This window comes from Suillus discolor (genome assembly GCF_016758755.1).
Source record: "Suillus discolor strain FC423 chromosome Unknown F5147scaffold_139, whole genome shotgun sequence".
Classification (NCBI taxonomy): Eukaryota; Fungi; Basidiomycota; class Agaricomycetes; order Boletales; family Suillaceae; genus Suillus; species Suillus discolor.
The window spans coordinates 26,101-51,198 of NW_024541386.1; the positions used below are offsets into that span (position 1 = coordinate 26,101).

At 46.4% G+C, this 25,098-nt stretch overlaps 7 protein-coding genes across 7 annotated transcripts; 6 read left to right on the forward strand and 1 right to left on the reverse strand.

Moving 5' to 3' along the window:
* Positions 1-2,591: 2,591 nt before the first annotated feature.
* Positions 2,592-3,711, forward strand: F5147DRAFT_728505 (proline-specific peptidase). The gene is made up of 2 exons (XM_041439330.1): positions 2,592-3,395; positions 3,448-3,711. The coding sequence occupies exons 1-2, from the start codon at positions 2,743-2,745 to the stop codon at positions 3,704-3,706; spliced, it is 912 nt and encodes a 303-aa protein (XP_041285034.1). The 5' UTR covers positions 2,592-2,742; the 3' UTR covers positions 3,707-3,711.
* A 364-nt stretch (positions 3,712-4,075) lies between these two features.
* On the forward strand, positions 4,076-5,881 carry F5147DRAFT_659096 (uncharacterized protein; the record flags this gene model as incomplete). The annotated part of the gene is made up of 6 exons (XM_041434543.1): positions 4,076-4,194; positions 4,526-4,556; positions 4,875-5,033; positions 5,083-5,166; positions 5,189-5,586; positions 5,776-5,881. 6 exons carry the CDS (start codon positions 4,076-4,078, stop codon positions 5,879-5,881), a joined length of 897 nt encoding a protein of 298 aa, XP_041285035.1.
* Positions 5,882-7,108: 1,227 nt separating this feature from the next.
* On the reverse strand, positions 7,109-8,468 carry F5147DRAFT_588378 (uncharacterized protein; the record flags this gene model as incomplete). Its single annotated transcript, XM_041432083.1, has 8 exons — positions 7,109-7,285; positions 7,334-7,407; positions 7,471-7,540; positions 7,581-7,713; positions 7,765-7,955; positions 8,004-8,112; positions 8,163-8,303; positions 8,353-8,468. 8 exons carry the CDS (start codon positions 8,466-8,468, stop codon positions 7,109-7,111), a joined length of 1,011 nt encoding a protein of 336 aa, XP_041285036.1.
* Positions 8,469-9,655: 1,187 nt separating this feature from the next.
* F5147DRAFT_781492 (uncharacterized protein) lies at positions 9,656-11,214 on the forward strand (the record flags this gene model as incomplete). Its single annotated transcript, XM_041442647.1, has 3 exons — positions 9,656-9,896; positions 9,956-10,557; positions 10,612-11,214. The coding sequence occupies 3 exons, from the start codon at positions 9,656-9,658 to the stop codon at positions 11,212-11,214; spliced, it is 1,446 nt and encodes a 481-aa protein (XP_041285037.1).
* Positions 11,215-12,064: 850 nt separating this feature from the next.
* On the forward strand, positions 12,065-12,980 carry F5147DRAFT_659099 (uncharacterized protein; the record flags this gene model as incomplete). Its single annotated transcript, XM_041434544.1, has 4 exons — positions 12,065-12,127; positions 12,178-12,300; positions 12,358-12,453; positions 12,510-12,980. 4 exons carry the CDS (start codon positions 12,065-12,067, stop codon positions 12,978-12,980), a joined length of 753 nt encoding a protein of 250 aa, XP_041285038.1.
* Positions 12,981-19,488: 6,508 nt separating this feature from the next.
* F5147DRAFT_659100 (uncharacterized protein) lies at positions 19,489-20,503 on the forward strand (the record flags this gene model as incomplete). Its single annotated transcript, XM_041434545.1, has 6 exons — positions 19,489-19,527; positions 19,581-19,659; positions 19,721-19,792; positions 19,829-19,975; positions 20,160-20,266; positions 20,318-20,503. 6 exons carry the CDS (start codon positions 19,489-19,491, stop codon positions 20,501-20,503), a joined length of 630 nt encoding a protein of 209 aa, XP_041285039.1.
* A 730-nt stretch (positions 20,504-21,233) lies between these two features.
* F5147DRAFT_728512 (uncharacterized protein) lies at positions 21,234-23,447 on the forward strand (the record flags this gene model as incomplete). The annotated part of the gene is made up of 10 exons (XM_041439331.1): positions 21,234-21,315; positions 21,379-21,493; positions 22,240-22,310; positions 22,368-22,609; positions 22,658-22,692; positions 22,713-22,767; positions 22,795-22,962; positions 23,042-23,223; positions 23,278-23,302; positions 23,357-23,447. Coding segments are annotated over exons 1-10 (1,014 nt in total), but the record flags the coding sequence as incomplete, so codon positions are not given.
* Between the last annotated feature and the right edge of the window lie 1,651 nt (positions 23,448-25,098).

The window sequence follows — 25,098 nt, forward strand, 5'->3', positions numbered from 1 at the left end:
GTTGTAACTGACAGAACTAACCCCAAGTAGTTCTTCCCCCTATACTAGCGACAAACGAGTCTGGACCATGTACAGAAGCTAGTTTTTGAATTGCTGAAGATATTGGGTTATAAATACTCGCCTACGACAAGGTAGAGCAACGGAGACGATGGAAGGTGAAGAAGCAAGAAAACCGACTGTCGACTGCCTAAAGTAAGATGGCGCTGGCGGTGGCCAAGCCGCAGACGGTCCTTCACAGGGGACAGCAAGTCGCAAAACAGGAAGTTCAAGAAATGTGTGAATTTACCGCAGGTGACAACTATATGCAAGTTGGAGAAATGCGGCACTTTGCACATTATTTTCCCTACCAGGTGGGACGTTGTAGCACATTTCCATTGATTTGATTTTGCCACGACGTGTCATTAGGTTACACGAACAGACCAGACCAGACTCATTCCTCCGTTAATGCCACGCATGCCGTATTATCGTGTCCATTTACTCACAGCTCAAGGATGTTGAGCCACGACGACCCGAAAGAATGGCAAACGTTGGCCGTCAGACTCGCCACCCAATATTTGTCCTCCAAGTGTATAAAGGCAGCTAGAAAAGTTGGCATAAAGGCATCAAACACCACTCGCCTTTTGAACCTCCTCTCACCCAGTGAACAGCATGCACGCTTCATTCTTTGCCGCCAGACTCGTTGTGCTTGCTGCCATCGCCTTAGCTGTTTCTGCTCAGGCTGAGAGTCAGTAATACTTCGAGATTAGATGATGCCAACACTTATGATACGTCTAGGTCATCTTCCCGAAGGTTGTGACCGTAGTGTAACTGTTCAATCTGGAGATACATGTGACAAAATCTCCGCGGCACACAGTGTTTCCACGTACGTGCAATCATGTGCCTTCCGTTCACTTTTTCATCGAATGTATGCGACAGATACCAGCTGGCGGCAGTCAACAGCAAAATCATTGACAGCGGTTGCGATAATTTGGCCATCGGAGAAGTAAGATATTTTGATGTTCGAAAAACACTTGAACTCATCGTCATAGGTTATATGCCTTGGAATCAAAGACCATGATTGCAAGGATACCCATGTTTTGAAGAGCGGCGAAACGTGCCATAGCGTTGCCGACGCGGCTGGTATCCCGGAAAAGACGTTGCTCGCGAACAACCCGAACGTAGGCTCCGACTGCAGTAGCATATATCCTGGCGAGGTGAATAAAATCTGATTTATCGGAACCATTGCTGATAAAAGGATTTCAGGTTCTTTGCACTGCGAAAAAGATCTATGTGAAGGCCACCTGATCAAAAAGCTGAAAGTGCTATAGCCCTAAAATACTTTACCCCAGTCAAGTTAGAGCCACGGATCTCGCATATGGACCGATTGCACAATTGTCCGGCGGACCCATCACGGTCAAACTTGTCCTTTCCACGTGATTGCGCGGACAATTTCTATATTTATATGCCGCAGCAAATTTTGTTTTGAAGTGTTGATATTTAGCTTGCAGTCGGAGAATGTAAAAGGAACTAGTACTGAGTTCAAGTTGGACAGTCGCTCCTGTGGGCTCCATGCATATGGTGGAGTTGCCACATTATGATTCTGATGATGCTGATGCTGATCGCAGCGACTGTAACACCCAGGGCCATAATGTTGGGCACCTAGGAAATCACCGACAGATAACAGAAATCAAATTGAAATGCAACAAACTGCTTTTCCACCTCACCCATGGGCCATGTCGCAACCAAGCTTTGTGGCGCCCTAATCTACTGCTATCTCCGTCATCCTGAAAGATGTGCCATAAGGTAAGCTGTTTTTTTATTCTATTTTTTGTCCTTTGCGGAGAAATATTAGCACAATACATTAATATTGTACTAGTGGTCCAAGGACTCCGGTGTCCCGATCGCATCTCCAGGTGTGCGAATGCCCTGAATCCTGATGTGAGGCGTACCACTGTCCTCAATCCATGGTAAGGTTGTTTCTTTCTCATGAGTCAACATGATAGGTGAGCAGCTGAGCTAGACCAATCACCATGATCCATGGCTATCGGACCGCAGGACGTCTCTCTATTCAGATGTAGAATGTAACTTCGTTCATAAAAAATAGGTGTTGACAGAACAACTCATACAGTCAGATATGGTCGACCGCTCGAGGCTCCAGCGAGTACAATTATATGACGTCCCAATCCACCTCTTGGGCTCCGCCTGATCAGCCCGGATCACGCAGATATTGTTGACTGGTTCCAATCAAACTTGCGAACTTATCGCTGACTATTTCGGTCGAAGTACTTCACCTTGCTCGGAGTGGTGTTGCCATCAGTGCAATCAATGGAATCATCATGGAGACAAGGTCCAAACCTAACTATTGAGAAGAGAAGGTAGCGGGAACTGCTCAAATCGCTGCGGAAAGATGGACGATTTGATTGGCTAGCAATACCATATGCTACATACATATTGTAACTCTGCGCTCACATCACAGAACATCCTAGTCCACAGTTTCAAGCTTCTCTTCCATGCTGATTTATTCGCGTGTTAAGACCAATTGCGAAATCAAGTACAAGTATTGCTTCCTCGAAGAATCATGCACAGCGCTAGCACGACTGATACGATCAACTTCCCAAACACTGCCGTTTCATTTCGGGCGATAGACAAATAACCGAAATAGTCCTGTTTAAACGTTGAAACACCCTTCATGTATACATAAAGGGTTGCGTCCTGCTCGTTGCTAGCTCGCTCTCGAAACACGCCCCATACGTCCAACTTCCAATGACTGAAGTTACAGGCAAAGCAGATTTCAAAGTTGGAGACGACACGTACCAGACTTGGTACAAAATCGTCGGCGATCTCACTTCGGGTGCCCACCCTCTGATCGTGCTGCACGGCGGCCCCGGTATCTCGCATGAGTATATGACACCTCTCGCCGAAATTCACAACAAATGTAACATCCCTGTCGTCTTTTACGACCAGATCGGCATCGGAAAGTCCTTTTTTGAAGGTGTGGCGGACAAGCCAAAAGTGTTTTGGACTGTCGATCTCTTCATGGATGAGCTGGACAACCTTGTTACCCACCTTGGTGTCCAGAATGGCTTCGCTCTTCTAGGTCACTCCTGGGGAGGGATGCTAGGGGCGCACTACGCCAGCCACAGACATCCTGTGGGTCTCAAACACCTCGTCATCAGCAGCGGAGCGCCGTCCATGGCACTGTGGGAACAGAGCACCCACAAGCTGCTGAAAGCGCTGCCAGCGGATGTGAGGGAGACGATTGAGAGGCACGAAAAAGAGGGGACAACGGATAGTCCTGAATATGAAAAAATGGTAGGGATCTTCTTTGAAAAGCACGTTTGCAAGAGCCCCTGGCCAAAGGTGATGGAGACGTCCTTTGCGGCCATGATACAACATCCCACCGTGTATCATACGATGTAGGTGATATCTTGACGGACCTTTCTGATATGTACTGATCATGGATTCCAGGACTGGACCGTCAGAATTCACGATTACGGGAACGCTGAAGTCGTGGTCGTGTCTAGATCAGATCCACACAATCACAGCTCCTACTCTGCTCACCAACGGTGTGATGGACGAAGCGCAGGACGTCTGCGTGAGTCCTTTCTTCCAGAGAATCCCACATGTGAAGTGGGCGCAGTTTTCGCAGCGTCACGCGCCATTTTTGGAGGAGGAGGACCAGGCGAGATACTTTCAAGTGGTGGCTGATTTTTTGACATATGCTTGAATAGTTAAATACTGTAAAATATAAGACTGAATGCACGAGAATGGAATGTCCAGTGATTTGCACCTTCCACAGGGAAGGATCTCAAGGCATTATCCTGCCATAATTGAAGGATACGCGATGAAAGGGCGGCCGTCTGCCATATATGTTAGGAGAGCTTGGAAATACTAGAAACAAATGAGCAAACTGGAGTATCTGATTGAGATGGGAATCTGGATGTACATTCACTGGTGAAACGAGGAAATAATCGTATGCAGAAAGGGTAGGATTAGGGCTTGCATCAGCGAACCGGTGAACAAATGAGAATGGTATTTAAAGCAATATATTGTAGAGCATCGCAACAATCTTCGTAAATCTGCTGACCGCTTTCACATGGGAATATTTGGCATTGTCGAGGAAAGACGGATTTGCAAGTACGCTAGCCCAGTAGCACTATTTACTTCGCAAGCTTTTGCACTCGGATGGATGGACGAAAAAATTAATGCACACAGGTTCATGAAGTTAAATACGGACTGAGACTGAGAGGGTCAAGGAAGGAGGTTTCAATGTGCTAAAACAAAAGACATTTGGTCGTCGCACAATCCATTTTGCTAGCTCAGAGTGACTATGACATGAGTGCAACTTGCTCAAGCACACGAAGCATGAGTCTGTGTTGCAAGAAAACCGTAGTGAAGATATCTATAAATGATTTAAAAATTGGTATAAAGCTACAAATACACGTAATGATCGTGCTAAATTGTAATCCCACCCAATCATTGGCATCTTCATAATTTAAACCTTCTGGCCTCCCTAGCCCAAAATTTCTGACGAACTTGTACATAGGGAACTGCATGGGTATACCCCCGGGTTTTTGGTGGGTTTTGAGTATCTGGGATGGTAGCCCTTCATTCTGCGACAAAAACAAAAAAAAGTTTATGCAAAATGATCCAGGATTGGCTGAGATATTGCTAGTCCAACAACTCAGGCTAAATCTTCAAAGCTCATCCCTCCACACATCAATCTTTGCAAGCAAGTCATGATTTTGCGAGTTTTTTGACATTTTGAGTACCCACCTGCAAAGATTGATATGTGGAGGGATGAGCTTTGAAGATTTAGCCTGAGTTGTTGGACTAGCAATATCTCAGCCAATCCTGGATCATTTTGCATAAACTTTTTTTCGTTTTTGTCACAGAATGAAGGGCTACTATCCCAGATACTCAAAACCCACCAAAAACCCGGGGGTATACCCATGCAGTTCCCTACTTGTACACTCCTCAAATACGTGACGGGTGCCCAAAAGCAAGCAAGCGCGAATTTATACATTGCTTGGGATATTCGAGCAACATTTTGTGTGTATCCCATCATGGAACACTTGTATTCACTTGCGACACGCTCCACAGATAGGGATCCGCACGGGTGAACCCCCGGGTGTCGGCAGGTCAACCCGCACCCGCACCCGAGGTAAACCCACACCCGCAGCAAGGGTATGGGTTGCACAGTGGGTAGCGAAGTAAGGACCCGGGGTACAACCCATCAAGGGTGTACCCGTGGGTCATAGATCCGCCAGTGCTTAGCACATATGTCCAGCACACGTCAGCGAATGCTGACGTGACTCGAACATATGTGGATGGCACAAGAAGGAGGAGGGGCGTGCACTGGGCATTCGCGCATGGCATCCGTCGCATTGGGAATGGCGTAGTGGTCGTTGGTGATGGTGTCGCTGGGGTATGCGCTAGTGCTGGCGCGAATGACAAAGATGGTGGTGCAAATGATGGCAAAGGTGACGCGGATGGTGGTGTTGGCATGAAAGCTGGTGGTGGTGCGAGTGCTGGGCGCACAAAGATAGGCGCCGGCGACGTGACACGTATGACGTTGTTGTTGTTGCTGAGGGTAGAGTCTTCAATGTGAGTACTCACTTCCAGTGTGCCCAAAGTCTCGTCTCCTTGAGTTCCTCTTTCCTCCTTCATCTCTATACCATCCCTTCTCCCTTCTTCGATTCTCTTGTCCTTTCGTCTTCACATGTTGTCCGCGTGCGTTTGCATCGCGTCAACACTTGTTGATGCGTTTCGGGCGCGTGCACTGTGAACGTGGAGTTGGTGGACCTGGGAAGGCGCATTAGGTGCTGGTGTTGGTGGTGGTGCCGATTGTAGCGTGCACGCGGGAATGCTGGGTGCGAAGATGTTGATAGTGGCGTGGTGAGTGAAGACGTTGATGATGGTTGCAGTTGAGGAGTGTGCGAGGACGAGAGGTAAAATTACCGAAGGCACGGGTATAGCTGGGGTACGGGTAAGAGCGCAGGTCTTAGAATCCCAACCCGTACCCGTACCCCAGTAGTACCCGTACCCGTGACCCGCGCGGGTTACCCATACCCATGCAGATCCCTATCCACAGAAGTCGTGGTATTGTGCAGACACCGTGTCGTCTTCACTTGCACCAATGTGAGAAATGAGGTTGAGATGTATAAGTCCACCAACCTATTAGTATCATTTGCTTCATAACCTTTTTGACTTGGATGGCTCTGAGAACAAGTGAGTGGGCACGGGTTCACGAGTTTAAATATGGACCAAGACTGACAGATAAAAGATAGAATATTAAATTGTGTGAATATGGAATACATCGTGGTGATGTTACTAATGGTGCGGATACACATCGTTCAGCATTCAAGTAGTATATCATTGCCAGCTCAGAATGACCATCAATTAGATTCACGTTGCTCGAGGGTTGAAATAATGACACTGTTACAACCAGACACTCCTTTCGGTGATGTCACTAGTGATGCAGATGGGTCTCATTTGGCCCTGGAGTAGCATATTGTTGCTAGCTCAGAATAACTATCAATTAGGTTTAAGCTGCTGGAGGGTCCAAATCATGATGTTGTGTTACAACCAGAGACTCGTTTTGGTCATGCCACTAGTAGTCCAGATGCATATTGTTTGGTGTTCAAGTAAAACATTGCTGCTAGCTGACGGCTACACGATCATTAGTATTGTCATGATTTCACCCCTTTTGTTTCTGTGTTTTAAGGATGAACAATTATTTTGCTCGTTGCTACATAGCCAAACTGCTCTGTGAACTCGCCATTTTGACCATGCATATTGAAAATGATTGGAGAGGTCTTCACGAGTGGTACCAGATATTTTGATAATAAATGATGTCGTGCTTCATAGCATATCAGAAAATCACATTGCGCTATCACAACAAATCCATAAAATTTCATACATTAGCAGCAGAGGTATATCTATCATTAAATACATGTAGTAGGCAAATAATGACAACTAGTTGGAGTCAAATGCGGCGTCCTCCATATGCTGTCTCTGAGCAGCGAGCGCATTGACGGACATTTGGGAAATAACCTCCATCGTCAAGTCCTGCCGATGATTTCGCCCGAAAACTTTTCTGCAGTGAGTTAGCTGTCAGAATGAGTCGCTACTGATGGTCGGTGACTTGCCTGGTCCACCACTCAAGTAACTCGTTCACCCTGGCTCGTGCAGCCGGTCCCAGAGTGTCCTCAAAGAAGTCTACTCTGTTATTCCAGAAAATTTGATAATCGAAGTCACCATCCATGATGCGCCAGGACGTGATGTTGGAAAGGGCAAATCGGACCTGCCCCAAATTTCAATTGGATAGTTAGAAGTAAGTATCAATGCTTACCTGACAAGCTGTGTACGCGATTGCGCGAGGGGTCACTTTTCTCATACCTATGATAGAGGCCACACACGTTTTCACTTTAGCTTGATCGGATCATCTCTGGGCACGTCGGTTGTTCTTAATTATATCGGCACCATCACCTTCGCCATCAACTTCATTGGCGGAGGAGGGAGAAGTAAAGATGGCCTTAAATGCCTGCAATGGAATGAGCTGTAAATCGAATTTTAAAAATAGAGTTGCTCGCCATAACCAATAATTTCGACTTCATGAGACCGCGCTCTAGATTCTTCGAGTCAGCTTCATAGTCTTCATACATATACGACGGCCACAAATTCCCTGAAACAATGAATGTAACTGTACGGTCACGAATGCCAGCCTTGACGCTAGACAGAACATCAGCGACATGTGAGTGACCTCATAGAAGCATCACTTACATTGGATCATCCCAGTGCCATTCTGCTGGGCAGAGTAATTTACTGCAAGCATTGCTCATGAAGCCTCGATGATGCTTGTCGTCAGCCCTAAGGAGCGAAGTCGGACGACGTTCAATATTTACCCACAAAGCCATGAGCTCCTTGAGGGTGCCTGTGTCGTCACCACAAGCCGAGTCTGTGCCTTGCTTGAGCTATATTAAAAATGAGCAAGAAGTATAACAAATGAAAGCGTAAAAAACCTTTTTGAGCATATCTTCTGATTCCTCGTTATCAAGGCTTGCCAGCTTCTCATGGATCCATGGTAATACCTTGGTGAGTTCGACATAGCCACGTTGAAGGCGGTCCTGTCTGTTATTTTTGTAATAAGCACGATGACAAGATTATCATAGGATACTTACTCTGCACTGGGTACAGCGCAGTCACCAGTGTTTCTATCCTCACAGCACCTGTCATTTTCAGTAATGAGATCCTCGATGGGTGTGTAAAGGACGACCATACGACGAATGGCTCGTCCCTGCGAAACATAATAGGTTGTCTTCCTACAATCCAGGCATCAAAATGGCTCTAAGATATCAAGAACATACGTACCTTTGCTTCATCGCTTTGTCCTGCTTCAAAATCTCAATTTCATCCATGAGGGCAGCAATCCTTCGCTTTGCCCTAGCATTAGGAGTCGTGGGGACACAAATCAATACCTCTTCCATCTGGCGGTCGGCCAGGTCTGCATAGTCGTTCTCATGTGTCGACATATCTGAGATAAAGTAGAAGAATCAGGGAGAAGGAGTGAATGAAGGGTAGACGAACCTGCGAGGTCATTCTTATAGTCTTCACCTTGGCTGGAATGACCTAATATAAGGTAAAATTATGCTCAGATAAGAAATGGAACTTGGCCTTACTTGGTCCATTGTCTGGAGCCTTTTCGGGTGATCGAAGTAACCTGGTCATGTCCGATTTCTGTCCATGCCGACATGAGCATTTCTCAATCCTTTTTGGGATAGTCTAAGTAACGTTAAATCATAACGGCTATGCAGTGACGGTAAGGCGTACTAGTACTTAGGAGGGCTATGAAACTTGGAAGCCGCAAGTCGAGTGGGCACTCGTCACTGTCAGGCAGTGACCTAAGGTGAATGAGACAAACAAACTTATCCAGCAAGAACCTTGTTGGTCATGAGTCGGTGACACGTTCAACATTGCTGATGCAAGAACATACCTGCACCGGACCAAGTGTCTCTTGAGGGTGGCATTTTCACCACTGTGGTGAGGTGAAAAGACTGATAGTGCTCCATAACAATCGAGATCGATCAAGGTTGTTGTTGTTGCTGTTGCTGTTTGGAATCAAAGATTATGCCAAACAAAGCTGCACAGCCCCCTGCTAATGCTCGGTCCAGCCTAACTTCACAGATCATGTCACTGACTCTACATCGATGCCATCACATTACGTACTTATAATATCAAGCGCTGCAAAACGAGATATAATCGATGAAGAAAAATCTGCACTCATCAATATTGTTGTGGATGTACTAGAGCCAGACGAAGCTAAAAGTAAGTACATACCAGGAATATGGTTAAATTGATGGGCCAGCCCAAGTTAGTCACTAAAAGCAGGGTGCAACCAAAGGAAAATTTTAACAAGTCCTGCCAGTGGGCTGCTCGCAGGGCCATGACGAATATTTTCCAGGACCCTAAAAGGGGGTAAATGACTAGTGATTTCCTATTTTGTCGCGTTAAACTCGACAGGTGAGCACCGTGACTAAACTGCCATGAATCGCACTAAAGTCGACCCATTTGGTCAGGCAAGTGCTAACAGTTCAGCCACTTGTCAACTAGCCACTCTGAATACCATATTTAAAGATCGAGCAATGATCAAAGTAAGTTGCTGTGAGTCCAAATCATGTCTGATACTCTTAGTACTTCCCCCGGGAGCATCCCCTCTGCGGCTCGTCCGAGTCGGCGCTCTGATCGTCTATGTCGACGTCGTGTGCATACTGCCACCTGCCTGCCTGGGGCCCATAAAGAATTGCCAGATATTAACGATGACTCAGAAGAACTCAATGGCACGCGTGCAGCAGCTCAGTTATGGTACTCTGGGTCAGACTCAGCAGAGGCTCGCGCACAATCTGAAGTCAAGAAAGGTACGATCTCTCTCACTGCATTCTCATAGGATACTTTACTTACCACTGCATTGTGCTAGTCGAATTCCAAATTCCTTTGAATACCATGGATGGTAACAAATGTACGACATACGTGGGCCATCTATATTCTGAATCAGATAATCGCATGGACATGTTCGACTCCATGAGAGCCACAATGGATGTCCCAAAGATGTACCAGCACATGGGGTGGCGCTTGTCTACAGCCTGCCGTACGGACCCAGTACATCGGCTTTTGACTACCCAAGATCTTAACAGTGCTTTCAAAGCTGCAAGGATGGAGCAGAATTCTGGCCGAAAGAAGAAAAAGGTTGTCATTGAGATTGTGAACACCATAAGCGTTTTACATTCTCTCGAATCTGCACGATATGACGACAACTTGCAGATGCCTGGCATGAAAGGCCCGGGAAAGTCAAAAAAACCACAGGCAGACTCAGATATTGAGCAGAACCTGACTGACACTGTGGCATCCCGGGTTGTTCTACCTTACACAAAGGAATTAGAGAATGTGAAGAACAGGTTGCGGTGCTTCGAGCATCGACTAGTAGGAGAGAATACATTCTGCTGGGTAGATGTGTCGCAACCAAACACTCCCCACTATTCACTCTGTATTCGTGACCTACAGGAGTGGGCTAAATATTTGGTACATACCAGTGCATTCGGACCTTCAAGTACACTATATGATGTCTAATTCTAGCACGACATTCAAGATCCAGACAACGCCTGTGTTACTCTACCAACAACACCTCATTTTGACAAGATTCGAAAGATGCCTCAAGGACGAAGTGTGTCATCACTTCAGCGCATACCCACCGAGCTTATATCCCCCATTATCCATAACCATGTTCATCTTTCACCTTCTATCAACAGTTCCAATGGCGCACACTTTGTCCAGCAAGGCGAAGGTCCTCTGATGCCTCAACCACTCAAGAGGACCTTTGCGCTTTACATGGAGAGCGACGAAGATGACGAAGATGACAAACCATTGCAAAATATCGATGACGTCCTCACGAGCATCCATCTCTGCTACCCTTTGATGAACTTCCCTCGGTATCTGGATACGCTGAAGGAGTGTGGTATAATGTATCTACTGACTGCATCTCATTTTGATAGTACCTTCTACGAGGAGAAGGTGGGAATGCCGGAAGGCGCTGCATATACATTTCACTCTCACATTCGTAATACTCACGTGAAGAGCGAACGTGGAAAGGTGAGAAGGAAGCTCAAAGGCAAAAAAAAGGCAGGAGTGCAGGCTGAGAACCGTGATGAAGTTGAAGAAAACCTCCAAGCTCTTGAGTAGCCACCACCTGGGACGGTGCGTAACTTGTTTTCAAGTTTGTATCTGATGCTGACTGATCATTCCATTTACTAGTAGTACTACCAGGGCGATACCCTCTGCCAGTGGTTCAAGTTGATCCATTACTATATACTTTGTCTTTATTACTTACTAGCGTGACATGCTACTAGCGACTTTTTAAGAATAAATATGTTGTCAAGATTCAGAATACAGAGGCCTAGGGAAACACAGATCCGGAAATGTGAAACAACGAACACCTGCCAGTGTATGTTAATGGGACGGGCAAACCAAACAAGTGGTAGACGGTTGCTGATGCGACAGCCGCATGCCAGAAAAGAAGGTTCATGAACCGCAGCCTCAGAGAAGCAAAGGTATGTCCCGTCCCGATTGCCTGAGTCACTGGTGTTGTGACTCGGAATCAGAGTTATAATTGAATGTTACCTTGTGGAGCAACTTGAAGGTCATGTTGGATGGGATATAGTACCTACATCTACTACGTACACTCACATAATGATAAGCTCAAGTACTTAAGTACTAATACCTCGAAGGAAGTTCTGACAAACAATTTGGAACAAGTGACGATGTGAATATTCAAATAGTAAGCCTCATATCCATATCATGATATCTATGATGCCTCATGCTCTCACGGAGATCAGTCCAGCTGAGCATTTTATCCCAAATCGGTATGTCAAGTACAGTGCAGTAATACTAAACTGGGCTTGTTGACTGAGACTTAAGCTGCTAAGCATAGCTTCCATGCGAATTAGGGCCAACACACTGGTCCAGTCTTTGAAACTCCGCCACAGATATTAGTCGGACAGAGACGAGTCTCCAAATTCAAGTCTTGCCTAACATGAATTCCACCATGGAGCCCCCTCCTACAGGATTTACTGCCCATTCTGAGGCTGATCGTCAGGTATGTGATTGATCCAGTCAAATTGCATGGGCTGCTGATTTTTCCTCAAGAGGTTTTTGCAGGAGGGCAGCAATGCAAGTCCACAACATGATGTCTTGCTAGAAGCAAGAAACTCCAATTCTGGGGAAAGTACCGCCTATGATCCAATTTCAACACCTCCAAACCTTCCACCTGTAACTCGTCATATGTCTTGTTATATAAGGTGCTCGTTTCCGCGGTTTACTGGACAGGGAAAGCGGGCTGATGCTCCCTCTGCAGCAGAGCTCCGCTTCGCTCAAAAGTATCTCGGGGGAGATGTTGACATGAGCATGATAGATGTGAAGAAGGTATTATTTACCTCATTTATGCCATAGATGACCTTCACATGACAATCTTACACCAGGGCAAAGACATCTTCCTTAACGGCATAAAGGATATGCCGGATGAAATCATCCAAGACGCTGTTCTTGCGGCACAAGCTGACCGCGAACATGCACATTTACTTGCCATCACATCAGCTTGGGGTCTGGAGAAAATCGAATGGTGCGTGAGGCTTCAGACAAAGATAATGAAGCACAACGCCAAAATGTATGCTGATAAGTTAGCGGAAGCATCCTTTTTCGAAGCACTTTTGGTCAAACGTACAAGACCGCAGCTTGAAGATGACGCGGACTTCACTATTGCAGCATATGTTGAAGATTTCATGGTGTTCACTGTTGCAGACATGAAGCTTGATCAACTAGAGGATGTTGCTGATGCATGCAAGCTGGATCTACCCATGGACGATGCAACTCCTGAGAGTTACGTGAACTCACACTTGGATTCTATTATTGCGGGTGCAGACAATATCTACCCCTGGCCCAGTCGCTTCTGAGCCTTATCTCGGTGAGGCAATTATTGGACTAATCCTTTTCATCACAATATTAACTCGCCGGGCAGTACTATGACATATACGCTTGTTTCAATGTTCTGCATTGTTTTGTTGTTTGTACGTTTACCAGCGAGATAAGTAACTTGATTTCTGTAGCTGGAAGATGATGAAGGGAGTTGATGGTGTAAGCCAGTTGTCAAAGAAGAATGTTTCATTAGGAGCGGCAGTCATTGTACTACTAGAGCATAGATTGTCAGCCTGGATCAATCATGCACCCCGTCTCAGGCATACATTTTTCCACACCACATCTTGAACCTTCTGAAGCTGCTTTCCTGCTGCAGCCTGAGTGACGCCTCAGTTATCAATGCGGACTCGTCTGACGAATGCGCAAAGAACTTTTATACCCTATTCTTGTTTTACTTTTCTTTTACTATTGTTGGATGGTATCCTGCGATGCTCCTGGCTGCTCGTGGGCAAAGGCAACCGCTGACAGTCGAGGGCTCAATAGGCATCACGCAACATGCCAACTATACCGCAAATCCCAAGTTCTAGCTAACAAGAAAAGGCAAGAAAGGGCGAAAGAGGCGGCCAGAAAGAGCTCAGCCGGTTCTTCCCTAGTCAAGGTGAGCTGTCTTCTATAGTACTATTTCACGAATAGTAGTCATGACGGCTCGATTGTCACATTTCTAGAAAATTATGCCCGTGAAACAGCATGTGGAGAGCAGTAACTGCTCCAAACACATTCAGGTTGTTGGATCCGTATCTCAGGCTAGCGCAGTGGACCCCAAGTGCTTCCAGAAACTCTCGGAGCAGCAATTTGAGGCAGACTCGGATGCCTTGGGTATGTCCAAGTCTTTGGGTTCCTCGAGTCAACTTCTGACCCTTCATGGGCTCATCAGAAGAACCGTCGCATCCTCTCAGATGAATGCCTAGGGCTTTTGAGGATATCCCTTTTGCTGACGAGGATCTTAATACCTCGGACATGTTTGATCCTTCACCTACTCGGAATACGGTACCGCCTCAATCTAGAATCCAGAGAGTTATATTGACCTTGCGAGACACACTACAAACAACCTTCAATTCTCTTGGACTTTGCCGCTTGTACCCTCGTCGCCCATCCTTCGAGCCAGATAGATTTGTCCCATCTTTGCTACTTTCTACGACATGTCCAACCATCACAGAGACTGCTTCGCCCGATGTTTTCCCACCTCCCTACCCCTTTCCAGACATGACGATCTATCGCCTCATGTCTTGGATGAATTCCAGCAGCAATAAGAAATCTGAGGCTGAAGTTGCGTGTCTTGTCAAAGAAGTGGTGTTGGCAGAAGATTTCAACTCGGAGCACTTGCAGGACTTCTCAGTGCGGAAGAATCTGCAAGAATTAGACAATGACCCCAGTGGGAAGAAGATCAAGTTTCCAGATGACTGGACGCAGACCAGTGTTACGATCAAGATCCCTATGAAATCGAAGGAGGACGATGCGAGAGCTTTTATCGTTCCCGGACTCCATTTTCGCCCCCTCATCGAAGTCATTCAATCAGCTTTTGTGGATATCCAAGTGAACACATTTCACCTTACGCCTTTCAAGCGCCTCTGGAAAGATCCATTGGACAATCACGAAGAGCGCATATTTGACGAGCTATATACCTCTGACTCTTGGCTGGATGCCCAGGATGAGGTGCAGAAGCTTCCAAAAGAGCCCGGGTGTAAAATGGAACGAGTGGTTGCTGGCCTCATGTTTTTTTCAGATGCTACGCATCTTGCAAACTTTGGGCAGCAAAGGCTTAGCCTCTGTATATGTACTTCGGAAACCTGACGAAGTACGCACGTTCTGCTCCAAAGTCTGGCGCATGCCACCTTGTGGGATTTTTGCCGTCAGTGAGTCATTTAATTGTACCTTTAAGGATCTCTTTCAATCGCATATCAGCTGCCTGATAAAATCAAAGACGTTCTGAACAACTTCCCTCGGATATCGAAAAGTGGTATGGCCGCTCTTCACACACACTGCCGATGCAAGTTGTTTCATGCATGCTGGGATATCTTACTAGATCAAGAGTTTCTTCATGCATATCGCCATGGTATTGTATTGAAATGCGCTGATGGTGTCATGCGCAGGATATTTCCTCGTATATTCACATATTCGGCTGATTACCCTAAAAAGTGTGATCTGTATTGATGTTTTCAGGCAAATAACTCATTAGAACTTAGGGCTTTAATTGCTACAATCAAGGAGATGGGCTCTTGCCCGTGTCCCCATTGTCTCATTCCTAAAAACATGTTTTCTTCTTTAGGCCCCGTCAAGGACATGAAGAACCGTATCAAGGATATTCGAGCCTACGTTGAGACTAACGTTGTTAAGGCACGAGAGTATATTTTCAAGTGGGGAAATACTGTAGACGGCGTGAAGGTTGAAGAGACACTTGGAGCGGGCTCTTGGGTACCTGTCTTGGTGAGTGCGAATTCCAAGACCCTCTGTCGTACCTGCTCAGAGCAGTACCTCACAGAACAAATTTTCGGAGCGGCTGGGAGCGCTGAGACTTAATCCATTTCGGATGCTGGTTGTAGACTTCATGCACGAAATCGAGTTGGGTACTTGGAAGGCACTTTTCAGTCACCTTATCAGGATTCTTTATTTGCTCCCAGGAGGAGATCGCCTAGTCGCAACTTTGGACTCCAGGTGCGTGGAACTTGTACAAAATTCCTAGTGTCATATTAACAAATAGTATCGCACCGCAGATTTTGTCAGGTTCCAACTTTCGGAAGTGGGGTGATACGCACCTTCACAAACAATACGTCAGAGATGAAGAGACTGGCTGCACGAGATTTTGAAGACATACTGCAGGTTCTTGCCCCGTTCTTAACTATTTGCTCTACCTCACTTACTGACCCCTTTCAACTCCAGTGCGCAATACCTGTGTTTGAAGGACTATTTCCTGATACTCATGACGCGGCCGTCCAGTCTCTTTTGTTTAGATTCACACAGTGGCATGCGCTTGCCAAGCTAAGAATTCATTCAGAGTCGACACTTAATTTCCTTGAGGAAATATTTAAGAAACTTTCGAGACAATTGTGAAAGTTCCACAATCATACCTGCACTGCCTTTAGTACTGTAGAGTTACCAAAGGAGAAGGCAGCTCGCCAATGAAAGTTTGTTCAACGTGCGGGACCTCATAACACTCCTACAGAATCTAGTGCACCAAAGGTGAAAAAGTTCAACTTAAACACATACAAGTTTCACACAATGGGAGATTATGTGTATACCATCAAACTCTTTGGGACTACTGATTCTTTCACCACTCAGATTGTACGCATTGTCTGTCTCCTACTCCTCAAAGACACTTATGAAGTTTTGCCCAGGGAGAGCTGGCGCACAGAGCCTTAAAAGTGTTCTATCCGCTAACGAACAAACTCGACACTTCAGCACAGCTTGCAAAGCACGAACGCAGGCGCCATGTACTTCAGCGAGTCGAGGAGGCAGCAGGCATTTCCTCCTTGAGTAATGAGTCTCCGGCCGACTCCCCTGCTCCACTGTTGTCCAACTTAAAAGACCATCATTATATTGCAGCCAGTCGGAACAATCCAGTCTCGTTATTTGGATTTCTTCGGGAACACGATGGTGATCCGGCTATTAAGGTAAACTTTTATTGTACTCTTGGGCGCCAGTTTGTTTATACCGCTCTCAGAACTTCATTCCACGATTGAAAGATCACATTTTGTATAGGCTGAACAAGTTGGATATTGGCCATTGCGACCACACATTCATGGCTGAGGAACGCAACTCAGTTATCATTCCAAATAATGTGGTTTACTCGGCTCAGACTATGCAAATACACTATACGACGTACAACATGCGATGCAAATATGATACCATCAACCCAAGGACACATGCAGATGTGATGGTGCTTTCAGGTGAAAGCACTCCAAGCCACCCATACTGGTACACTCATATACTGGGTATATATCACTTGGACACATGGCTCGAAGGGAGTGAGATCTCACAGCACCTCGAGGTGCTCTACGTCAGATGGCTCGCACCAATAAAATCACACCAGTCTGGCATGCAGCACGCTCGCCTTCCCAAAGTGGCATTTGTGGAGGAGTCTGATTATGACGCCTTTGGATTTCTTGATCCAGGTCAAGTGATCCGGGGAGCTCACTTGATCCCCGTGTTTGCTTCTGAGCGCGGCGTAAGCTCCCTCCACCACAGAAAATTGTTAGCACGTCCCATTGGGGAACTAGATGACTGGGAAGAATACTATGTCAGAATGTGAGTCCAATGTTTTTTCTTCTTGTGGATGGATGACTCACATTAATCAACATTAGTTTTGTCAATTGTGATATGTTCCTGCGTTATACTGACCTGGGCGTAGGACACCCGATAACTTTGTGGAGCACTGTCAGAGATTATTTTGGCTCTTGGTCAAGAGCGCCAGTGGAGGCAACAGATATCGATGAAGGCGGAAGTGATGATGAGGGCTGCAGAGATGATGATGAACAGCATATGCATGTCGACCTTCAAGACGATGAGGAGCCAGAGGATGAAGGCGATGACATGGAGAGTGAGGAAGATGCAGGAGAGTCTGACGATGGGGTCGATGACCTAGGAGAAGTAGATGAGGATGATAACCTTTCTTTTTGAGGTAGGTCCGAATTCAGTTATAATAAAAGCACTCGTTCATTTTCTGATCACTTGCCTCGGCATCGACTTGCAGGTTCACATGACCATGAAAAACGTTATGTATAGTAGTACTAGGAGGTACTCGCAATTTTCATGTACCCAAAATCGCTTTGCACGATGTTCCAGGTCAGTTGTGGGACAAGGCAGCCAACAATGCATACATCGACTGCAGGACTTAGTATTTGTGAAAATCTAGCAACTTTTAGATGAATGCGACCGACTCTACCATACAAAATATGTTGTGCAACGACCAAATGATACACATCCTATTTAGTAACTTCATGAACCCATGTGCATTAAATTTTTCGTCCATCCATCCAAGTGCAAAAGCTTGCGAAGCAAATAGTGCTAGTGTGCTTGCAAATTCATCTTTCCTTGACTTAATTCCCATGGAATGATTCGCTGTGTACAGTATTCGCCCTCTGGAGAACTTCTTGCCACCGCAACAAACAAGAATATTTAAATTTATAATCCAGGCACAAGGGAACACGTCACAATCTTCAATGAGGCTCACACGTTCAACTTGTCACTCGCATGGATGCCCGATGGCACTCGCCTTCTTACAGGTGGCGGTGGTTCTGATCCCACCATACGTAAATGGGATACAACAACCTGGAAGCAGGACATCCGCATCTCGTGACAATCATGTCCGTCCCTGGCAGCTCTCAGACCGACAAACTGTTGCCACCTTCGAGCACTCACCTACGCCGTTCTGCATCACTTTCTCCGTGGACGGCAATTACATCCTCAGTGGAGGTGAAGATAAGGTGATCTCGGAGTGGGCAGTACTTCCGAGTCTGGGTATTCATCCAAAGGCATGTTTCCGTCCTTGACTCATATGCCACAATTCGAGCATGTTTTGTGCAGATCCTGGCCATCATGACAGCCCATGTTGCATGCATCTGAGATGGGCACTTGTCTACCACTGAAAAACTACTCATGCTAGATATCAACACCGATGCCAACAACCATACTTCCTATGCCCATTGGTCATTTGTGATGGCTCGACAACACAAATGGGACCATGCCCTCCAGGATGCGAGGGCAGCATTTGATGTTGCATCAATGTACACTGGCCAAGATCCACAAATCCACCATTTCCCGCTCTTGATCAAAGTACGTTATATTTGCCTCGCATACTTTCTGATTCATCGTATATTTTAGGCCATCGTCCTCTTCAATGCAGATCAACATGACGAGGCCATTCTGCTCCTCAAAGAACTCACTGCTGGTTGTCCGAATAATGCCGATGCTCTCGCGTGTGATGTCATGCAAGTAAGTAGCATCCGCACTTGGTCATTATCTTTGCAACTCGTGCATCAGGCATATCTGCACATTCAACTCGGAATCTGTTAATTGTAGACACTCGAGTTGAGGTGCATTCGTTCCTTCCGCCTGCCATAGAGCAGCTTGCCTCCTCCAGATCAGCTTCCTCTGACGTGGGCAAGATTCTTGTTATCATAGCGCCTACACGGGAGCTGGTGCTTCAAATTGAGGAAGAGGCAATGTCCCTTCTTGCACACCACCCATATGGTGTGCAGTCTGTTATCGGAGGTGGGCAATCTTTCCCATTCTTTGCCGCATATCATGATATATATTAACACTTGCAGCATAAACACAGAGAAAACCTGTCTTAACTCTCCCACCGCTCGCACCGACGTCCTAAATGCCACTCCCGGTCGGCTCCTCGACCATCTGACTTTGGGGCTAGCCCTCCGCCCAACTGTGCTCATTCTTGACAAGGCAGATAGGCTACTCAATCAAGGATTTCGCAAGGATCTAGAACACATTCTGGGATTCTTGCCTGATAGACGGGGAACAAGATGACAATCTATGCTATTTTCTGCAACTTTTGACAATGCAATCAAGAAGGTGGGTAGGTTTTTTGTGTAAGAATAACAGGCACTGATCGTTTTGGGGAGTAGATTGCAAGGATTTACCTAGATCCAAATTATAAATTCATATCTACACTCCACACGGACGAGATCAACACACACGAACATGGTGTGTGCATCTTTTCCATAATCTATCAATGAAATAACAAAGTGACACATATGTAACATAGTTCCCCAGAGTTACCTCATAACGCCCCTCGAAGATATCCTTCCGACACTTGTTTCCCTCCTCAAGCAGGCAGGTCTGCAAGCAAAAGCAATGCTGTTTTGTACAACAGCACGTGGAATGGCCGTTGTCGCGAGTGTCTTGCAACAAGTGTCTGCTGGGCCACAATCTATGCTTCCCCCAATCTACCAGATCCAAAGCCATATGTCACAGGCTGCGCATACATGCGCCGCACAGGAGTTCCACGATGCCCCAGAGGGTGCGATTTTGGTTACCAGCGATGTGACTGCAAGAGGGATGGATTTTCCAAGGTGGGTCTTCTATCAAATCTCAAAGTATCCTCAGTCCCTTTGTTGGCCAAACAATCATGCTGTTGTCTGATCATTTTTCGTTGATCTGTTTTATTTCATATCTTGCCCTGCTGTCTACTTTCTCTTCCTTAGATGACGCACATTACGAAGAAGCTGCTCACCATTGTACTGCTGTTCTCAACTTGAGCGCTCTCTCATCGAACTCACCTATTCATTTTATGTATGAGGATTTGGTGGTGGTGCGTGAAAATACATCCGAAATCCTTTTCATAACCAAGTCCCTTGTCCAGCTCTTCAGCTGGGATCTCAAATCATTGTGGGTCACTGCACACCAGAAATGTTGTCATGCACTCCTTCGGGCAGGTAAACTTCAAAATGCTGCTAAATCATACCGATACATGATGGACAATATCGATGAAACAATGGGGGCGAGCTGCATTGAATGGTCCAACAGTGAATGCACATTCCGATCATAATGACAATATTCACTTCTGCTTCTGTTACAAATTTAATATTAACTGGTCATCTTGCAGTTATGTTGGTTGCTCGGTCTCTCGCATGTGAAGTGCACATAAGTCGTATTGACTTGATCCATTCGTTTCAAGATTTGCAGCCAGTCCATATATGATATGCAAGACACTATGTTACGTACTGAAAAGCTTAGACGTGAAATACCCAGAATATTCACTGATACGGTATACCAGTTTCATGTCCATCTGGTGTTTTGTTTCTAAACTACAAGTTTCAGTGTCACGTACTATGCCTCACAGCTGTATTGTCACCCCCATAAGTTGTCAGGTCACACATTGTCACTGCTGCCACTTTCAAAGTCCGCTTGGCAAACTCTAAGAAATTTGTATTACAGCCTAGCACTGACAAGTCGTCACAGCCATTGGTTTAGAACTCCACTATGGTAGTGCTCGGATGGCTGTCACCAGCATGACTTGGACGGCTTTCAATGAACTTCACCATTTCTTAATGAAAATCAGACATTCAACCTCGCAATGAAAACTGCATGATAAAACATTGATCCAAGTTGTAAATTGTGTGTGGAAGTAAGAATTAAGTGAGATATTCAGGTCGTGACGACTTATGGGGGTGATGACTCAGCCGTGAGGCATAGTACTGCAGTGTGACTTAATATGCGCGTGACGTTTCCTCACGTGCTTTGTGTCACTCAAATTTATCAATGGTTAACAGTGTACACGTTGATTGATAGCAACATAACACTTAGTAGTTGCTATTCCTTTGTTCAATGATGGCTGACTCTGCAGAGACATCTCCAGAAGTGATGCTCCAGTTTTACCGCATGCTGTGCCCTTTCAAATCCATCTTCACATGACTCAACCAGGAACACGCACCAAAAGATTTGTTTACAAACCGCGAATTTGCATTCACTCTCCAGGGAGACGTGTATCTATGTTATAACTGCTTTTTGAATGCAGAAGAACTCAGAAAGCAAGCAGGTGTGCGAGATCCAATAATTTAAGCGCCCTGCCTCGTGTACTAAACAAGGGTTCCTGCCAGCAAAAGCCATGCATCGTTTCTGGTGAGCCTGCTGCTCTCTACCTTTTCAATTACGAGCCTCATTCACGTATCATATATCTTGTCACCTCACTGCTGTGGCTTCTTCACTTTACCTTTTATTGTTGACGTGCCTTAGCAAAAGGTCCGACCCTATTACCAGAAGTTCACCCTTTTGACAAAGACTGGTTCACACCGACATCTGAGCACAAGCAATTACTAGTGCTCCCGCCTGCTAGTGACTTTCAGACGTCACTCATATTGCCAGAGTGCGTCACAGACCTGTCTTGTCAACCTTACAACTCTCTCACAATACAGGTTCCCAGTCTTACTCGCCATTTCACGCTTCTTCGCTCCTCCTCCAGCGATCCTCTTACACTTGATGATCTCAGGTTTAAGTTTGCGGAACAGAGAGCCTGTGGTGTGCCAAGCCAAATATCAGAGGAGGAAGAGGACATGATCCTTGAGACGCTGGGGCGGATGCATACCAAAAATGCTGCGCCCAGTACCACTTCGAGCAGCAAACTTGAGGGCGTCTCTGGCGCTAATGCGACTGACCTGGGAAGGAATCCAACTACACCCATGAGCGTACCTCTCATATATCCACCACGACCTCTTCGACCACATACCCAGCTTCATCTGTTACTTCATCATTGTCGCCGAGTTCGCATTCAACAAAGAAGTACAGCAACAATCTTTTTGCATCTGGGCGCACTCAATCCGACGTGTTTCGAGATCGGGCCCATGTACTCATCTCGGGTGAGCTATCTTTCAATCTGCCTGGCACTTACACTGACAACATGCCAACCAAGCAAGCGGAAATTGGCGCGGTCTGTAAAGTCTGGGAAGCTCTTCACCCTGTTAAAGTGCGAGCTGGTGTTCGATATTGATATGACTGATTATGACAGTGTGCGCACATGCTGCACATCAGCAGGAATATGTAAATGCTGCTGGGCATTCATCGCCAACGCTGTGCGCGTCCTTGACTCAGCCTTGCGCACGCAATTTGGATATCATCATTTGTCATGGGTATACTCGGGCTGTCGCAGCATCTATTTGTGGGTCAGTAATAACTAGGCCATGGGGCTGACCGACGAACTATGTAGAGCTGTGGTTGGGGCGCTTACTGTAATAGAAGGAGGTAAGGAGATGGCGAAGAAGGTGAATGTAAGAGGCGTGACACGAAGAGCCACCCCAGAGATTTGCCACCTCCTCTGTGACATGCACGCGATGAAGGGAGTAGGATGTGGTATCAATTGTCGGATAATCAAAAATGCTTCCTGTCCAAGGACGGCTGGCAAATGCTGCTTAAACTGGTTCCGGACAAGAAAATTGTCGAGACTCTCGAGGAGCGATGGGAGAAACAACCCGGTATCGAATCGTCGAAGAAATGGAATGAGCTGAAGGCAGGGTAATGTTGTATACACTTCACTTTTACTATCTATGCTATTACTGATGCTTCATAGGCCCAAAATCTAGCCACTCTCGAGGACATTATTCTGCAATTCATGCCTAGATGCCGAAGTATCCAAGCACCGAAACCATCTTCTCAAAGTACCACTCTGTGTCTGCGTCCCCATTGACCCAAACCATGTGAAAAATTTCGACCCCAATGCAGTTCCCAAAGTTATGCAGCTCCTTCAAGAGCTTGACAAGGCAGGCGAGGGTGCAAGTGAGTGCACCGCTTGTCACTGTGCCCGTTGTTTTCACTTACATTTTGATTCAGACTGGGAGCATACAAGTCTCAAGCCGTACGTCAACATGGTAGACAGACACGTTATGGGAATTCTGGATGATGTCTGAAGGAGAGAATGGGCAAAAGCTGTGCTTCAACACGGTGCGTGGATTTTGGTGTATTTTAGGACCATTCAGATTTTTGTCTCATTTTACAGCAATGTAAGTTGCAAACAATATCATTTACCCTGTTGTATTCTATTAATATACGCTGCCTGTCGTCTCAGTGATTCAATTTCGAGTCTTCCAGTCAGTTACGACACATCATGTGAGTCGATTACTCATGAGACAAAAAAGTGAGGCACTGTTGTGCTCACGCTCGACACCGTAATGTGTTACATACTTATGCATCCTCTGTTTGCCTTGGGAATGCCCCCCATGCTTAGGTGTCGTCATTGAAGGAAACCATGACTGCGTCATCAATGAGCCAATACTCCTCGTTACTTTCATCGACGTTATCATACGCTCCCAGCTCGACGACAAGCAAATGGACACTGGAAAGCAGCCAGAACTCACGGTCATGTGATGTACGGTTGAATTGAGGCGCGGTTAAACGGTCCTGCTTCCTGCTGCACGGTGGGGCAGAAAGTTTGACTTGGAAGGATTCAGTGATTAATTGCACATGCCCACGTCGTGCCATGGGTTCAAGGTGAGTCACTTGACTTTTCTTCGCCATCTATCAGCATGTTCAATGATGTCCAACCTTGGGACTCGACATTGGTCGCCTATCACGACCAGGAAGAATCCCTAACAACTAATGACACTCTTGATTTTCATCGCAAGAATCTTGGTTTTCCATGAGCTGGCCAATTTCCCCCCAACCTCCCTGATCAGCACTATCAGGCCGCAGGTCAGGGCATACTATACTCTCTCATCCCATATCCCCCTCCTTACCTTCACGTTCATGAATCCAAGATCCCGCCTGCATTTGCTGAGGCATGGGAGTCCCATGAAAACCAAGATCTCACTCCAGGAGCTTTCCTTGAGGCATGGCACCCCACATTCTCTGATCACCACGATTCCATTGATCGTAGTCACAGATCGCCGAACTTGTCTCAACTTTCTGTGCCATCATCCAGCGCCACCTTACTGAATCATCACTTACCCGCTAGAACTCCTGAGACAGCCAACGCGGACTCGGCCCAACCCCACGCACCGCTCGGTACCATCCACTTACCACCTCCTTCAGATATCATTGATGATGAAATACGTCAATCTCACGCTCCCCTCATGTCTATTCGCCTCCACAGGGCACAATCCAGTGGGACAACTCGCTCAAGGACCTCGCGTATGTCCAGATGGACAGGAATAGAAAGGGGAGAAGCCGCAAGGCAACTCAATTCTTAGCCCCTCACAATGACGCCCGTGCAACCGACCTTTAGTGTAGTACCGTTCAACACCACATCAGTCGCGTCGCAGGCGAAAGACACGATGAAATCACTACTCTTACAGTCGTCCTTATTTCCCGCAAAAGACGACATCGCCGCCAAGGCGATGACTGCATGGACCACTACCGTCGAGAGCTAACCAGGTGAGTATCTTCTTGAACCGCCGCCAGAGAGTCGTGCTCACAATGTTCCGTTCAAACTAGTTGAATTCCGGGACTTGGCAAGAAGCGCTGCTGTTGCCGGAGAAAAGAAGCTCGTCAACTTAGTTGAAAGTATGCGTAACGATTTGAAGGAAGTAGGACAACATTTTGTATATTTCAAGTACAATTTGGGTGGCGCCGTCTTGGCGACGGAGATCCTCACAGCTGTTGAAGTCTGTGCGCATCAGACCATTGAACTCATCATGGATGAGAGGTTCCTGGACG